We start from the raw sequence: 18,988 nt of genomic DNA on the forward strand, positions 1-18,988 counted from the left end.
ATTAAGGTAAAAAAAAGCTTCATTTCAGAGTGACTTGTCGAACCTACCTACATTAGTGGCGGAACTAGAAAAAAAGTGCCACCCCACAAAATATTTTTAGCCCCACGGGTTTTTTTTAAAATATGTTTTTTTTTCCAATTAAAACAATATGCAACAACTTGTCATGTATGTAATTGCATTAGTATGTTTGAAAATAAATTTTATTTTATCTCTGCTATAAGACCTGTTAACCTCTAAAGTCTGAACGGTCAAAACAGTATAAACCATGAAAGCTTTGTATAAATAATGGTGTCTCGTGTTATGTTTATTTTTTGTTGTTTTTTTTGTGTATTTATATTATTAATTTTAAATACATTTTGTTTTTATACAATATCATTCTTGAGTAAGTACTTTATAAAAAAAAATAATTAAGATAAGTAATTGCTTTTTAATTTGTTTAGTACAAATCTATTAAAGGGAGCTTATGACTATTTAAAAAAGGGAAATAAGTCATGTAAGCGGTTTGAACGTTTGCTTATCTTTGATAATTTTGATTGTAGGAGAAAGAGGACTCGGCTTTCACAGTGGTTAAAAACAAAGGAAAAAAATAAAGATCATCCAACCGCAGCTACGGTAATCTTTTTTTACAAAACAACCATCAAGTCAAAAAGACAAGAACATTTAAAAAAATTTTAAGTATTAAAAAAATTATTATGGTCGGCTGAGGGCCCCTATATGGCGTGCCACCCCCCTCCCCCCAGCATTGCGGGGTCTGGCGGCACTGTAGTTCCGCCCCTGACCTACATATGAAACTGATACATGGAACGTACATGTGGAACTGATATACGGAAGTGACTTATGGAACCGACCAAAGGAAAATGACATATAGAAATGACATAAGAAAAAGACATACGAAACTGATATCAAACAAACGTGACGCTAGAGACGGGAGTTATGGGTAGAGATGTGTTCTTGAACTCTGTCTGGCCAGATTTGTGGGACAGGCATCGGCGCCGAACGGCAAGGGAAATAACCGTGAGAATACACCCAGCTATCGTGACGACAAGAGTTACTGTTACAATATAGGTCACTTCCTCGCTAGATAATTCTTGACTGTTGTCATGGTAACCGCGTGGTGTGGTGACACTGAGAGAGATGGCTGAGACATCACGTGATGAGGGTTGGATCAGAGAGTGGGTCTCGTCATTATAATCTGCACTGGCGCCAGAAGACTGGGTGTAGCTTGAGCTAAACGTCCAGGAACCGCCGAGCAGTTCTGTAGACGGTGATCTGTTTGTTGTGTTTGGCATCCAGGCCTCAGCAGTGGCATGAGAAGCAACGCTAGAAAAATCAAGGTACTGTTCAGTGCTGTAGGTAGTCTGGAAAATATTCAGAGTTGACTTTTGTACAAATGTTGGTGGTGAATGCACTGATGGTTCAAAATGTAAACCAGTTGCCTCTACCAATGAACTTTGTAAACCAGTTGGCTCTACCTCTACCAATGAACTTTGTACACCAGTTGGCTCTACCTCTACCAATGAACTTTGTAAACCAGTTGCCTCTACCAATGAACTTTGTAAACCAGTTGCCTCTACCTCTCCCAATGAACTTTGTAAACCAGTTGCTTCTACCTCTACCAATGAACTTTGTAAACCAGTTGCCTCTACCAATGAACTTTGTAAACCCTTTACCTCTACCAATGAACTTTGTAAACCAGTTGCCTCTACCTCCACCAATGAACTTTGTAAACCAGTTGCCTCTACCAATGAACTTTGTAAACCAGTTGCATCTACCTCTACCAATGAACTTTGTAAACCAGTTGCCTCTACCTCTACCAATGAAATTTGTAAACCAGTTGTCTCTACCAATGAACTTTGTAAATCAGTTGCCTCTACCTCTACCAATGAACTTTGTAAACCAGTTAACTCTACCTCTACCAATGAACTTTGTAAACCAGTTGCCTCTACCAATGAACTTTCTAAACCAGTTGCCTCTACCAATGAACTTTGTAAACCAGTTGCCTCTACCTCTACCAATGAACTTTGTAAACCAGTTGCCTCTACCTCTACCAATGAACTTTGTAAACCAGTTGCCTCTACCAATGAACTTTGTAAACCAGTTGCCTCTACCTCTACCAATGAACTTTGTAAACCAGTTGCCTCTACCTCTACCAATGAACTTTGTAAACCAGTTGCCTCTACCAATGAACTTTGTAAACCAGTTGTCTCTACCTCTACCAATGAACTTTGTAAACCAGTTGCCTCTACCTCTACCAATGAACTTTGTAAACCAGTTGCCTCTACCTCTACCAATGAACTTTGTAAACCAGTTGCCTCTACCTCTACCAATGAACTTTGTAAACCAGTTGCCTCTACCTCTACCAATGAACTTTGTAAACCAGTTGCCTCTACCTCTACCAATGAACTTTGTAAACCAGTTGCCTCTACCTCTACCAATGAACTTTGTAAACCAGTTGTCTCTACCAATGAACTTTGTAAACCAGTTGCCTCTACCAATGAACTTTGTAAATCAGTTGCCTCTACCAATGAACTTTGTAAACCAGTTACCTCTACCAATGAACTTTGTAAACCAGTTGCCTCTACCTCTACCAATGAACTTTGTAAACCAGTTGTCTCTACCAATGAACTTTGTAAACCAGTTACCTCTACCAATGAACTTTGTAAACCAGTTGCCTCTACCTCTACCAATGAACTTTGTAAACCAGTTGCCTCTACCTCTACCAATGAACTTTGTAAACCAGTTGCCTCTACCTCTACCAATGAACTTTGTAAACCAGTTGCCTCTACCTCTACCAATGAACTTTGTAAACCAGTTGCCTCTACCTCTACCAATGAACTTTGTAAACCAGTTGCCTCTACCAATGAACTTTGTAAACCAGTTGCCTCTACCTCTACCAATGAACTTTGTAAACCAGTTGCCTCTACCTCTACCAATGAACTTTGTAAACCAGTTGTCTCTACCAATGAACTTTGTAAATCAGTTGCCTCTACCTCTACCAATGAACTTTGTAAACCAGTTAACTCTACCTCTACCAATGAACTTTGTAAACCAGTTGCCTCTACCAATGAACTTTGTAAACCAGTTGCCTCTACCAATGAACTTTGTAAACCAGTTGCCTCTACCTCTACCAATGAACTTTGTAAACCAGTTGCCTCTACCAATGAACTTTGTAAACCAGTTGCCTCTACCTCTACCAATGAACTTTGTAAACCAGTTGCCTCTACCTCTACCAATGAACTTTGTAAACCAGTTGCCTCTACCAATGAACTTTGTAAACCAGTTGTCTCTACCTCTACCAATGAACTTTGTAAACCAGTTGCCTCTACCTCTACCAATGAACTTTGTAAACCAGTTGCCTCTACCTCTACCAATGAACTTTGTAAACCAGTTGCCTCTACCTCTACCAATGAACTTTGTAAACCAGTTGCCTCTACATCTACCAATGAACTTTGTAAACCAGTTGCCTCTACCAATGAACTTTGTAAACCAGTTGCCTCTACCTCTACCAATGAACTTTGTAAACCAGTTGCCTCTACCTCTACCAATGAACTTTGTAAACCAGTTGCCCCTTCCTCTACCAATGAACTTTGTAAACCAGTTGCCTCTACCTCTACCAATGAACTTTGTAAACCAGTTGCCTCTACATCTACCAATGAACTTTGTAAACCAGTTGCCTCTACCAATGAACTTTGTAAACCAGTTGCCTCTACCTCTACCAATGAACTTTGTAAACCAGTTGCCTCTACCTCTACCAATGAACTTTGTAAACCAGTTGCCTCTACCATTGAACTTTGTAAACCAGTTGCCTCTACCTCTACCAATGAACTTTGTAAACCAGTTGCCTCTACCTCTACCAATGAACTTTGTAAACCAGTTGCCTCTACCTCTACCATTGAACTTTGTAAACCAGTTGCCTCTACCTCTACCAATGAACTTTGTAAACCAGTTGCCTCTACATCTACCAATGAACTTTGTAAACCATTTGTCTCTACCAATGAACTTTGTAAACCAGTTGCCTCTACCTCTACCAATGAACTTTGTAAACCAGTTGCCTCTACCTCTACCAATGAACTTTGTAAACCAGTTGCCTCTACCATTGAACTTTGTAAACCAGTTGCCTCTACCTCTACCAATGAACTTTGTAAACCAGTTGCCTCTACCTCTACCAATGAACTTTGTAAACCAGTTGCCTCTACCTCTACCATTGAACTTTGTAAACCAGTTGCCTCTACCTCTACCAATGAACTTTGTAAACCAGTTGCCTCTACCTCTACCAATGAACTTTGTAAACCATTTGTCTCTACCAATGAACTTTGTAAACCAGTTGCCTCTACCATTGAACTTTGTAAACCAGTTGCCTCTACCTCTACCAATGAACTTTGTAAACCAGTTGCCTCTACCAATGAACTTTGTAAACCAGTTGCCTCTACCTCTACCAATGAACTTTGTAAACCAGTTGCCTCTACCTCTACCAATAAACTTTGTAAACCAGTTGCCTCTACCTCTACCAATGAACTTTGTAAACCAGTAGCCTCTACCAATGAACTTTGTAAACCAGTTGCCTCTACCTCTACCAATGAACTTTGTAAACCAGTTGCCTCTACCTCTACCAATGAACTTTGTAAACCAGTTGCCTCTACCTCTACCAATGAACTTTGTAAACCAGTTGCCTCTACCTCTACCAATGAACTTTGTAAACCAGTTGCCTCTACCAATGAACTTTGTAAACCAGTTGCCTCTACCAATAAACTTTGTAAACCAGTTGCCTCTACCAATGAACTTTGTAAACCAGTTGCTTCTACCAATGAACTTTGTAAACCAGTTGTAGGTCCAGCTGATAAGGTGTTCTGTATTGAAGTTGAAGGTGAAACATATGGGGTGTACTGAACAGATGTAGAGTGTAACACCCCAAAGGTGTACTGTTGAGAAGCTGATGGTGACACAGCAAGTGTGTACTGTGCAGGTGTTGATGGTGACACATCTAAGGTGTACTGTAAAGAGGTTAGTGGTGACACATCTTTGATATACTGTGCAGATGTTAATGGTGACACATCTAAGGTGTACTGTAAAGAGGTTAGTGGTGATACATCTTTGATATACTGTGCAGATGTTAATGGTGACACATCTATGTTTAAGTTTGTTTCAGTTTTAATGGTTGGTTTCGTTGTTAAACTTGTCAGGTCTATTAAATTACCGGTTGTAGCGTTGCCTTCAAGCGATAAACGAAGAACTGTAGTTATTGCCCATGTTTATACAGTTGTTGATTGAGGTGTAGTTGGTTGATATATTGATACAATAGTTGATTCAGATGTTGGTACAGTGGTTGATTCAGATGTTGGTACAGTAATTGATTGAGGTGTTGGTACAGTAGTTGATTGAGATATTGATACATTAGTTAATTCAGGTGTAGTTGATTCAGATTTTGTTACAATAGTTGATTGAGATGTTAGTACAGTGGTTGATTCAGATGTTGGTACAGTCGTTGATTGAGATGTTGGTACAGTAGTTGATTGAGATGATGGTACAGTAGTTGATTGAGATGTAGTTGATTGAGATGTTGGTACAGTCGATGATTGAGATATTGATACATTAGTTAATTCAGGTGGAGTTAATTCAGATGTTGTTACAATAGTTGATTGAGATGTTGGTACAGTAGTTGATTGAGGTGTTGTTATGGTAGTTGATTGAGATGTTGGTAGAGTGGTTGATTGAGATGTTGGTACAGTAGTTGATTGAGATGTAGTTGATTTATATGTTGTTACAGTCGATGATACAGATGTTGGTACAGTAGTTGATTCAAATGTTGGTAGAGTAGTTGATTGAGATGTTGGTACAGTAGTTGATTGATATGTAAGTAATTGAGATGTTGGTACAGTAGTTGATTGGGATGTTGGTACAGTAGCTAATTCAGATGTTGGTACATTCGTTGATAGAGATGTTGGTACAGTAGTTGATTGAGATGTTGGTACAGTAGTTAATTCAGATGTTGATATAGTAGTTGATTGAGATGTTGGTACAGTAGTAGATTCAGGTGTTGGTACAGTAGTTGATTCAGATGTTGATATAGTAGTAGATTCAGATGTTGGTACAGTAGTTAATTCAGATGTTGGTACAGTGGTTGATGCAGTCGTTAAAACAGATGTTGATTGATATGCTGAAACTGTTGTTGAAATATTGGTTGATCTTATGGTAGTGTCTGTGTCTAGTGCTGGTGTCATGTCACATGGTTCCACATTGATCACACTGTTGTCCATCTCTGAAAGCGTGTAATCGATGACGTCAGAACTCTGCGACCACAAAATGGCGTACGTTGAGGAATTTCCGCGAACGGATGTGACGTAAAACTGACGGCACTTGGACGTCATGACGTAATCAGCCTGCACGTCACTGATGACCAGCGTGCACCAGAGACTCTGTGACGAAGCGTTGCTAGGCGACGTGCACATGTAGACGTTGCTGAAGTTCCAGTCCTGCCGAACGTTGGATGGTTCAGCTGTCGTGTTGTAGACGTCATAGCGTTGCTGGATGACGGACGCTGGACGTATCCTGATGACGCAGTAGATGCTGGACTCAGCAAAACATGCGAACAACCTGTAGATAAAAGTTAGTGTCAGAACCTAATGTCACACTCTAGCGATACGATTCATGTTCAGTAGAATTACATAGGGAGTGTTTGGGGCCAAATTCAGAACAAAAAATTCTACCGACCCCACTATGTGTGCATACATAGAGTGCACTAACAAATTAAGGTTCGTACTTATGATCAACACATCTTTTTTTTTTGCATGAAAATTTTAACACTGGTGATAAACAAACATTTGTGTATTTAGCTGAAACTCGAGAAATTAACAAATGTATAGATAGCACGATACAGTTTATATGAAGTCTAATTTCATCAAACGTATAAAAAGGTGCTTATTTCAACAAACGTAGGGCCTGTAAACATGTGCTTATTTTAACAAACGTATAAACATGTACTTATTTCAACAAACGTAGGGCCTGTAAACATGTGCTTATTTCAACAAACGTATAAACATGTGCTTATTTCAACAAACGTATAAACATGTGCTTATTTCCATAAACGTATAAACATGTGCTTATTTCCATAGACGTATAAACATATACTTATTTTCCTTGATATATATGTACAGGGTATTTAAATAGTTGTTTTGTACGTCACGGATCAATGATTCCTTACGCTGTGAACAGAAGATGTCGCTAATGTATTCAGGTACGACCCAACTTCAACACATTTAACACAGGGACGACCAAACTCTAGCAGGCGGCTGATCAGATAAGATGGCTCTTGTCTAGAATATGGAATCTATTTTTGTCAAGAGATTCTGTCGCGTTCTCTAAAGTTTAAAAGTTTGTGGATTATATAAAATCTGTGTATATGCGTGTATATGTGTGTATGAAAGGTGCACACTTTTAACATATAATCAATTTGTAGGAATGAGGATCAAAGGCAATCATTGTTAGTTTGACCACACGCAGTTTATGTTTAGTTCTTTGGTGTACATGGAACACTTGAGGAAGGCGGTGGGGAATATGAATATAGTTACCGTGTGGGTAATGACAGTGGGTAGTTATCATGCGGGGATAAAGATATTGGTATAAAAAGCGCAGTCACGATTCACAGAAAGGGTCAGAATTTATAGGGAACTATTGGGACCACATCGCGGAGACTGACCAGTATACTTGACCGTCACATTGGCTGAGTGGAAGTCTTATCAGCTACACCTGAGAGGTCAATATAGCTATTTCAAGGAACGTGAAGCACTCACCTGACAATGTTGAGTGAGTCAAAGACGATGCTGAAGCCGTTAACGTGAAATGTTATAGCCGTATCTGACCAGACACTGACCATGACAAGTGAGACACAGATCCAACACAGAACAGCATGCATGACCACAGCACTCTTCTAGTCCGTCAAGACGTCATTGTGTGATGATTTAACTTGACTTACACAATAAAAAAATAAATGTTAGCAGGAAAAAAAACCACTATTGTAAAAAACAGTCGCACCCCTATTTTCGTACAGAAAAAAATAGTTCTAAAACATACCTGTAGCTTTCGTACCTTAACACCGAACAAAGGAAGAAAAATGACAGACTCGTTGTGTTTATAAACTAAATCTAGCAGAACACGGTACTGGTTCAATGAACACGATACACGGCGTCTAAGACATGGAACTCTTGATTTTGTCAACTATAATAAAACTGAATAAAAGTAAAACCCGGCTCCGACCCGGCTCCGACCCGACCCGGCTCCGACCCGACCCGACCCGACTCCGACCCGACCCGGCTCCGACCCGACCCGGCTCCGACCCGACCCGACCCGGCTCCGACCCGACCCGGCTCCGACCCGACCCGGCTCCGACCCGACCCGGCTCCGACCCGACCCGGCTCCGACCCGACCCGGCTCCGACCCGACCCGGCTCCGACCCGACCCGGCTCCGACCCGACCCGGCCCCGACCCGACCCGGCCCCGACCCGACCCGGCCCCGACCCGACCCGGCCCCGACCCGACCCGGCCCCGACCCGACCCGGCCCCGACCCGACCCGGCCCCGACCCGACCCGGCCCCGACCCGACCCGGCCCCGACCCGACCCGGCCCCGACCCGACCCGGCCCCGACCCGACCCGGCCCCGACCCGACCCGGCCCCGACCCGGCCCCGACCCGACCCCGACCCGGCCCCGACCCGGCCCCGACCCGACCCCGACCCGACCCCGACCCGACCCCGACCCGACCCGGCCCCGACCCGGCCCCGGCCCCGACCCGGCCCCCGACCCGGCCCCGACCCGGCCCCGGCCCCGGCCCCGACCCGGCCCCGACCCGACCCGGCCCCGACCCGACCCGGCCCCGACCCGACCCGGCCCCGACCCGACCCGGCCCCGACCCGGCCCCGACCCGACCCGACCCGGCCCCGACCCGACCCGGCCCCGACCCGACCCGGCCCCGACCCGACCCGGCCCCGACCCGACCCGGCCCCGACCCGACCCGGCCCCGACCCGACCCGGCCCCGACCCCACCCGGCCCCGACCCCACCCGGCCCCGACCCGACCCGGCCCCGACCCGACCCGGCCCCGACCCGACCCGGCCCCGACCCGACCCGGCCCCGACGACCCGGCCCCGACCCGACCCGACCCGGCCCCGACCCGACCCCGACCCGACCCGGCCCCGACCCGACCCGGACCCGGACCCGACCCGACCCCGACCCGACCCGGCCCCGACCCGACCCGGCCCCGACCCGACCCGACCCCGACCCGACCCGGCCCCGACCCGACCCGGCCCCGACCCGACCCGACCCCGACCCGACCCGGCCCCGACCCGACCCGGCCCCGACCCGACCCGGCCCCGACCCGACCCGGCTCCGACCCGACCCGGCCCCGACCCGACCCGGCTCCGACCCGACCCGGCTCCGACCCGACCCTAATCCAACCCTAATCCAACCCTAATCCAACCCTAATCCAACCCTAATCCAACCCTAATCCAACCCTAATCCAACCCTAATCCAACCCTAATCCAACCCTAATCCAACCCTAATCCAACCCTAATCCAACCCTAATCCAACCCTAATCCAACCCTAATCCAACCCTAATCCAACCCTAATCCAACCCTAATCCAACCCTAATCCAACCCTAATCCAACCCTAATCCAACCCTAATCCAACCCTAATCCAACCCTAATCCAACCCTAATCCAACCCTAATCCAACCCTAATCCAACCCTAATCCAACCCTAATCCAACCCTAATCCAACCCTAATCCAACCCTAATCCAACCCTAATCCAACCCTAATCCAACCCTAATCCAACCCTAATCCAACCCTAATCCAACCCTAATCCAACCCTAATCCAACCCTAATCCAACCCTAATCCAACCCTAATCCAACCCTAATCCAACCCTAATCCAACCCTAATCCAACCCTAATCCAACCCTAATCCAACCCTAATCCAACCCTAATCCAACCCTAATCCAACCCTAATCCAACCCTAATCCAACCCTAATCCAACCCTAATCCAACCCTAATCCAACCCTAATCCAACCCTAATCCAACCCTAATCCAACCCTAATCCAACCCTAATCCAACCCTAATCCAACCCTAATCCAACCCTAATCCAACCCTAATCCAACCCTAATCCAACCCTAATCCAACCCTAATCCAACCCTAATCCAACCCTAATCCAACCCTAATCCAACCCTAATCCAACCCTAATCCAACCCTAATCCAACCCTAATCCAACCCTAATCCAACCCTAATCCAACCCTAATCCAACCCTAATCCAACCCTAATCCAACCCTAATCCAACCCTAATCCAACCCTAATCCAACCCTAATCCAACCCTAATCCAACCCTAATCCAACCCTAATCCAACCCTAATCCAACCCTAATCCAACCCTAATCCAAATTGTCGCACATTTTTCAGTTCCCCTAATTATTATTTTAAATGTTATTCCCCACTATTTTTTTTAACTTACAATTACATTTTAACCATTAGAGCCCAGGATTTGAACCCAGCCTTACAAGCAGAGAGAGAGAGTTAACTGAATAACTGACACCTAGTCCTCTCTGCCATCCCGTTCCATGCAATATTACTAAAATGTATTATTATAAGTGAACTGTTCTTACATTCTTACATTTTGCCAGTTTGGGCAGCAGATCGCAATATAATTGAACATTTAAAAAGGTATAATCGATTTCAATTTTAATTGACTAATCCAATACAAATGGTGCATACATCATTTTATAAAGAGTTTTGGTAGATTATATTATGGTAAATCCCTTCATTTGTATGTGAAAAATAATTCTTAAATAATTTGGCCTGATGTAAACAACGCTTAACTTCTCAAACATTGTGTATCGTCCAAGAGTCCTAGGGACGTTAAATTAATCATCTTATTTCTCCAATAGTTTGAGGGTAGAGTACAATGTCTGACAAGCTAATTAAAGTGTTTTTGTTACTTGGTGGTCATTAAACTCATTCCTTTTGGTCTATAACCTAGTTATGTAGATTTAGGAACACTTTGTATTTTACAACCAACCGTCTATGTCTGCCCTAAATTTCTTCAACCCTCATATTCTTTCCTCGATTAATCTTAATATGTAAAACAGAATTAATATAAAAAGTGCAGACACGATACACAGAAAGGGCATAATGAAATTAATATGCTCCCAGCTTATGTGCCTTCGACATCCTACCTCACCGTATGTATTGACTGTCTCACTTTTCCTTCACTAATATAATAATAGCCTTTGTGCACGTGTTTTGGTCTAAATATTCTGTCTACACATTCTGACGTATGCACCTTTTTATTAAATGCACATTTAAATAAGCTTGTTTTTAAATATTATTCGGTTGCATCATTCATTAACCTGTCTTGTCTGAAAATATATTAGGTTCCACCTATTATTAGCATGTCTTGTTTTAAATATTTTTAGAATGAACCTATCATTAGTCTGTCTTGTTTTAAAATATTTTAGGTTGCACCTATCATTAGAGGTTTTTTTTTATATTTTAGGCTGCACATATCTTAGCCTGTCTTGTTTTAAAATATTTCAGGTTGCACCTATTATTAGGCTGTCTTGTTTTAAAATATGTTAGGTTGCACCTATAATAGGCCTGTCTTGTTTTAAAATATTTTAGGTTGCATCTATTATTAGCCTGTCTTGTTTTAAAATATTTTAGGTTGCACCTATCATTAGCCTGTCTTGTTTTAAAATATTTTAGGTTGCACCTATCATTAGCCTGTCTTGTTTTAAAATATTTTAGGTTGCACCTATCATTAGCCTGTCTTGTTATAAAATATTTTAGGTTGCACCTATCATTAGCCTGTCTTGTTTTAAAATATTTTAGGTTGCACCTATTATTAGCCTGTCTTGTTTTAAAATATTTTAGGTTGCACCTATTATTAGCCTGTCTTGTTTTAAAATATTTTAGGTTGCACCTATCATTAGCCTGTCTTGTTATAAAATATTTTAGGTTGCACCTATCATTAGCCTGTCTTGTTTTAAAATATTTTAGGTTGCATCTATTATTAGCCTGTCTTGTTTTAAAATATTTTAGGTTGCACCTATCATTAGCCTGTCTTGTTTTAAAATATTTTAGGTTGCACCTATCATTAGCCTGTCTTGTTTTAAAATATTTTAGGTTGCACCTATCATTAGCCTGTCTTGTTTTAAAATATTTTAGGTTGCACCTATCATTAGCCTGTCTTGTTTTAAAATATTTTAGGTTGCACTTATCATTAGCCTGTCTTGTTTTAAAATATTTTAGGTTGCACCTATCATTAGCCTGTCTTGTTTTAAAATATTTTAGGTTGCACCTATCATTAGCCTGTCTTGTTTTAAAATATTTTAGGTTGCACCTATCATTAGCCTGTCTTGTTTTAAAATATTTTAGGTTGCACCTATCATTAGCCTGTCTTGTTTTAAAATATTTTAGGTTGCACCTATTATTAGCCTGTCTTGTTTTAAAATATTTTAGGTTGCACCTATTATTAGCCTGTCTTGTTTTAAAATATTTTAGGTTGCACCTATCATTAGCCTGTCTTGTTTTAAAATATTTTAGGTTGCACCTATTATTAGCCTGTCTTGTTTTAAAATATTTTAGGTTGCACCTATTATTAGCCTGTCTTGTTTTAAAATATTTTAGGTTGCACCTATCATTAGCCTTTGTCTCTGACATAGGTCTGTTGACAACTCTCGTCAAGCAATCATGTTTTACCCAGTTATTTCCCTTTGCAGCAGCAGCAAATTATGGTCAGTGTGGAACACATAAACCAAACAGTTGCACCTTGTGTTGCTAGAAAGCCTCTAAAAAGGTAAAACTGCGGTAGGTTATATTGATCTTAAAATATTTTGACAGTTAAGTGTAGCAGACAATGTGTGAAAGGTATTAAGCAGGCTGTTTTAAATTATATAATAACCAAGACACTATTACACGTTATGTGGATTTAGTTCAGTGAATTTTTACAAGCATTTATTTAACTCATTTCCTCTGTCGTCAGTCGTCAGTCAGTCTGCGTGTCTGTCTAGATCGAAACGCCCGTGTGAAATTGCAGGCACGTTTAACTGACAGATACGGTTCGTAGTTGGTAATTGGGTCAAGACATAAAGACACTGCATCGTGACATTCAATTTGACTTAATTGGTCGCCTAATTAATTTTTTATGAATTAATTAATATTTTGACCGAATTAGTAGGCAGTTCTATCCACACGCGTCATCACGGATGTCTTGGTCGTGGAGCGAGGGCTGGGGGGGGGGGGGGAGAATGGGGCTCTACGACAAAAGCGCGTCGTCACGTTCAGTAGGCGCGCAATGGTTTTTAGTCGGGTCAGCAGTCTAGTTCTTTACCACTAGACTACACCATCCCAAAATAATTTTTGCCACACGCTTCATCAATGACCTCTTAGGCGTGGAGTGAGGAGGGCTCTACGATAAAACAGGGCAGAGAAAGGCATTAAAACGCGTCATCACGTTTAATAAGCGCGCGATGATTTTTAGTCATGTAATTCTATTATAAATAAAACATGTTAAGTGCTGAAAAAAAATCGTTTTAATAACAAGCTTTTATGTAATAATGCACTAAAAAGTAGAAAATAAATTATACGCTACTATTTAAATAACTATAACGAAAAGCATGGGTCTCTTCCTAAATTTTAGACACTACTATTTAAATTAATATAAATAAAAGCGTGGGTCTCTTCCTCAAAAATTAGTAAAGGTATCCAATAGATACTAAAGTGACCCACGCTTCTCTTTATAGTAATTTAAATAGTAGTGTCTAATATTTAGGAAGAGACCCACGCTTTTCTTTATAGTTACTTAAATAGTAGTGTATCATTTATTTTCTACTTTTTAGTGCATTATTACATAAAAGTTTGTTATTAAAACGTTTTTTATGAAGTTTTTTTTACAAGCTTTTATTTAACTCACTTCCTCTGTCTTCAGTCTGTCGTTAGTCTGTCTAGATCGAAACGCCCGTGCGAAATTGCAGGCACTTCTAACTGACAGATACGGTTCGTAATTGGTACGTGTGTCAAGACATGAAGACAATGCATCGTGACATTCAATGTAACTTAATTGGTCGCCTAATTAATTTTGTATTAATTAATTCATATTTTGACCGAATTAGTAGGCAGTTCTATCCACACGCGTCATCACGGCCGTCTTGGGGGGGGGGGGGGGGGGGGGGGCTCTACGACAAAAGCACGTCATCACGTTCAATAGGCGCGCAATGGTTTTTTAGTCGGGTCAGCAGTCTAGTTATTTACCACTAGACTACGCCATCCCATAATACTTTATTGAAACTTTAGCTATAAACATGACCACAGACTGACCAGTATTAATGTCTTCGGTTAAAGAAGAATTAAAGATTAGTGTTCTATGATGTGTTCAGTTAATTGTGACAATTTTCGGATTGTAACTTAAACATCAGTCAAAGTGACACGTATAGTAAACTAATTATATTATTAAAGCAAAACTGGTTTTCAAATTGTGTATCATATATTTGTTGCTACACTATATTGCCTTAACATGCGTATAACTCATTAACGCTAAGAAAGTACAAAAATAATAAATACATAATAACGTTTATAATTACAAGCTTTTATAAATACACTAAAAAGAAGAAAATAATACAATTTTTATTAAATGTAAAATAATTTTTAAAAATATAATAAATCTGCAGCTACTTTTAATATAAAAAAATACTTTCTTTAAATATATTAATGCACTACTATTTATATCACTTTAAATAAAAGCGTGTGCCGCTATAATAATAAGTATTTAAACAAACGACCCACGCTTTTATTTATTTCTTTTTATTTCAACAGTAGTTGGCTGAGATGTTGGTACAGTGGTTGATTCAGGTGTTGGTACATTAGTTGATTGAATTGTTGGTACAGTAGTTTATTGATATGTTGGTACAGTAGATAATTCAGATTTAGTTGATTGAGAAGTTGGTACAGTAGTTGATTGAAATGTTGGTACAGTAGTAGATTTATATGATGGTACAGTAGATAATTTAGATTTAGTTGATTAAGATGTAGGTCCAGTAGTTGGTTGAGATGTTAGTACAATAGTTGATTGAGATGTTGATACAGTGGTTGATTGAGATGTTGGTACAGTAGTTGATTAAGATGTAGGTCCAGTAGTTGATTGAGATGTTGGCACAGTACTTGATTGAGATGTTGATACAGTACTTGATTGAGATGTAGGTCCAGTAGTTGATTGAGAAGTTGAAACAGTTGTAGATTGATATGTTGGTACAGTAGATAATTTAGAGTTACTTGATTGAGATGTTGGTACAGTAGTTGATTGAGATATTGGTACTGTACTTGATTGAGATGTTGGCACAGTACTTGATTGAGATGTTGATACAGTACTTGATTGAGATGTAGGTCCAGTACTTGATTGAGATGTAAGTCCAGTAGTTGATTGAGAAGTTGAAACAGTACTAGATTGATATGTTGGTACAGTAGATAATTCAGAGTTACTTGATTGAGATGTTGGTACAGTAGATGATTGAGATATTGGTACTGTACTTGATTGAGATGTTTGCACAGTACTTGATTGAGATGTTGATACAGTACTTGATTGAGATGTAGGTCCAGTAGTTGATTGAGAAGTTGAAACAGTACTAGATTGATATGTTGATACAGTAGATAATTCAGAGTTACTTGATTGAGATGTTGGTACAGTAGATGATTGAGATATTGGTACTGTACTTGATTGAGATGTTGGCACAGTACTTGATTGAGATGTTGATACAGTACTTGATTGAGATGTAGGTCCAGTAGTTGATTGAGAAGTTGAAACAGTACTAGATTGATATGTTGGTACAGTAGATAATTCAGAGTTAGTTGATTGAGATGTTGGTACAGTAGATGATTGAGATATTGGTACTGTACTTGATTGAGATGTTGGCACAGTACTTGATTGAGATGTTGATACAGTACTTGATTGAGATGTAGGTCCAGTACTTGATTGAGATGTAGGTCCAGTAGTTGATTGAGAAGTTGAAACAGTACTAGATTGATATGTTGGTACAGTAGATAATTCAGAGTAACTTGATTGAGATGTTGGTACAGTAGATGATTGAGATATTGGTACTGTACTTGATTGATATGTTGGCACAGTACTTGATTGAGATGTTGATACAGTACTTGATTGAGATGTAGGTGCAGTAGATGATTGAGAAGTTGGTACAATGGTTGATTGAGATGTTGGTGCAGTAGTTGATTGAGATTGCGGTACAGCAGTTGATTGAGAATTTGGTTCAGTAGTTGATTGAGATGTAGGTCCAGTAGTTGAAATATTGGTTGATCTTATGGTAGTGTCAGTGTCTAGTGCTGGTGTCATGTCACATGGTTCCCCATTGATCACACTGGTGTCCATCTCTGACAGCGTATAATCGATGAGGTCAGAACTCTGCGACCACAAAATGGCGTAAGTTGAGGAATTCTGGCGACCGGATGTGACGTAAAACTGACGGCACTTGGACGTCATGACGTAATCAGCCTGCACGTCTATGATGGCCAGCGAGCACCAGAGACTCTGTGACGAAGCGTTGCTAGGCGACGTGCACATGTAGACGTTGCTGAATTTCCAGTCCTGCCGAACGTTGGATGGTTCAGCTGTCGTGTTGTAGACGTCATAGCGTTGCTGGATGACGGACGCCGGGCGTATCCTGATGACGCAGTAGATGCTGGACTCAGCAAAACATGCGAACAACCTGAAGATAAAAGTTAGTGTCAGAACATAGTGTCACACTCTAGCGATACGATTCGTGTTCTGTAGAATTACATAGAGAGTGTTTGGGGCACAATTCAGAAAAAAAATTCTACCGACCCCAATATGTGTGAATACACAGAGTACACTAACAAATTACGGTTCGTACTTATGATCAACACATCTTTACAAAGTTTCTTTTTTTGCATGAAAAGTTTAACATGGGTGATAAACAAACATTTGTGTATTTAGCTGAAACCCGGGTAAATTAACAAAAGTATACATAGCACGATACAGTTTATATGAAGTCTAATTACCTTAAACGTATAAAAAGGTGCTTATTTCAACAAACGTAGGGCCTATAAACATGTGCTTACTTCAACAAACGTATAAATATGTACTTACTTCAACAAACGTATAAACATGTACTTATTTCAACATAGGTATAAACATGTACTTAATTCCACAAACGTATAAACATGTACTTATTTCAACAAACGTATATACATGTACTTATTTCAACAAACGTATAAACATGTACTTATTTTCCTTGATATATATGTACACGGTATTTAAATCGTTGTTTTGTACGTCACGGATCAATGATTCCTTATGCTGTGTACAGAAGATGTCGCTAATGTATTCAGGTACGTCCCAGCATCAACACATTAACACAGGGACCACTAAAGTCTAACAGACGGCCGATCAGATAAGATGGCTCTCGTCTAGCATGGGGAATCTATTTTTGTCAAGAGATTCTGTCCCGTTCTCTAAAGTTAAAAAGCTTGTGGATTATATAAAATCTGTGTATATGCATGTATATGTGTGTATGAAAGGTGCACACTTTTAACATATAATCAATATGTAGGAATGAGGATGCAATCATTGTTAGTTTGACCACACGCAGTTTATGTTTAGTTATTTGATGTAAAATGGAACACTTGAGGAGGGGGGGGGGTAATAGGAATGTAGTTACCATGTGGGTAATGATAGTTTGTAGTTATTATGCAGGGATAAAGAGATGGGTTTAATTTATAGGGAACTATTGGGGCCACATAGAAGAGACTGACCAGTATACTTGACCGTCACAGTAGCTGAGTGGAAGTCTTATCAGCTACATCTGAGAGGTCAATAAAACGATTTGAAGAAACATGAGATCATCTAAGACTAATTGAAGTACTCACCTGAGAATGTTGACCCCGTCAAACACAATATTGAAGCCGTTAACGTGAAATGTTATAGCCGTATCTGACCAGACACTGACCATGACAAGTGAGACAACGATCCAACACAGGACAGCATGCATGACCACAGCACTCTTCTAGTCCGTCAAGACGTCATTGTGTGATGATTTATTCTTACTAAGTTTTTTTTATATTTACTCTATGAAAAATAAATTTTATTAGGAACAAACATTTTTTTAAAATCCCACCAATGCACACACCAGTCGCCCCCTATTTTCGTACAGAAAAAAAATATTCTTAAACATACCTGTAGCTTTCGTACCTTAACACCGATCAAACGAAGAAAAATGACTGTGTGTTTATAAACAGGCACTAAATCTAGTAGAACACGGTAATGGTTCAATGAACACGATACACGGTAACAGGAAAAATTATGTCAGACATGGAAACTGAATAAAAGTAAAACCCTAATCCAACCCTAATCTAACCCTAATCCAACCCTAATCCAACCCTAATCCAACCCTAATCCAACCCTAATCCAACCCTAATCCAACCCAAATTCAACCCTAATCCAACCATAATCCAACCCTAATCCAACCCTAATCGAACCCTAATCCAACCCTAATCCAACCCTAATCCAACCCTAATCCAACCCTAATCCAACCCTAATCCAACCCTAATTCAACCCTAATCCAACCCTAATCCAACCCTAATCCAACCCTAATTCAACCCTAATTCAACCCTAATCCAACCCTAATCCAACCCTAATCCAACCCTAATCCAACCCTAATCCAACCCTAAACCAACCCTAATCCAACCCAACTCTAATCCAACCCAACTCTAATCCAACCCTAATCCAAATTATCGTACATTTTTTCAGATCCCCTAATTATTATTTTAATTATCATTTCCCGCTATTTTTTTAAACTTACAATGACTTTTTAACCAATAGAGCCCAGGATTTGAACCCATCCTTACAAGCAGAGAGAAAGAGAGAGAGAGAGAGAGAGAGTGAACTGAATAGGCCATTATTGACTAATCCACTACAAATGGTGCATACATATTT

At 40.6% G+C, this 18,988-nt stretch overlaps 2 protein-coding genes across 3 annotated transcripts; both read right to left on the reverse strand.

The window, feature by feature from the left end:
• Positions 1-902: 902 nt before the first annotated feature.
• LOC131939595 (mucin-2-like) lies at positions 903-7,912 on the reverse strand. Its single transcript, XM_059298002.1, has 3 exons — positions 7,788-7,912; positions 5,589-6,591; positions 903-1,358 (listed from the first exon to the last, which is right to left on the reverse strand). The coding sequence occupies exons 1-3, from the start codon at positions 7,907-7,909 to the stop codon at positions 903-905; spliced, it is 1,581 nt and encodes a 526-aa protein (XP_059153985.1). The 5' UTR covers positions 7,910-7,912.
• A 6,723-nt stretch (positions 7,913-14,635) lies between these two features.
• Positions 14,636-18,289, reverse strand: LOC131939484 (mucin-2). Of its 2 annotated transcripts, none has more exons than XM_059297811.1 (3): positions 18,230-18,289; positions 17,923-18,121; positions 14,636-16,742 (listed from the first exon to the last, which is right to left on the reverse strand). In XM_059297811.1, the coding sequence occupies exons 2-3, from the start codon at positions 18,042-18,044 to the stop codon at positions 15,143-15,145; spliced, it is 1,722 nt and encodes a 573-aa protein (XP_059153794.1). In that variant the 5' UTR covers positions 18,045-18,121; positions 18,230-18,289; the 3' UTR covers positions 14,636-15,142. The 2 variants fall into 2 exon arrangements, with proteins under 2 accessions (XP_059153794.1, XP_059153801.1); XM_059297818.1 differs by having other exon boundaries at positions 18,245-18,288.
• Positions 18,290-18,988: the final 699 nt, after the last annotated feature.

Source organism: Physella acuta, unplaced genomic scaffold (assembly GCF_028476545.2).
Source record: "Physella acuta isolate Inbredline_101_S28 unplaced genomic scaffold, ASM2847654v3 ptg000019l, whole genome shotgun sequence".
NCBI lineage: Eukaryota > Metazoa > Mollusca > Gastropoda > Physidae > Physella > Physella acuta.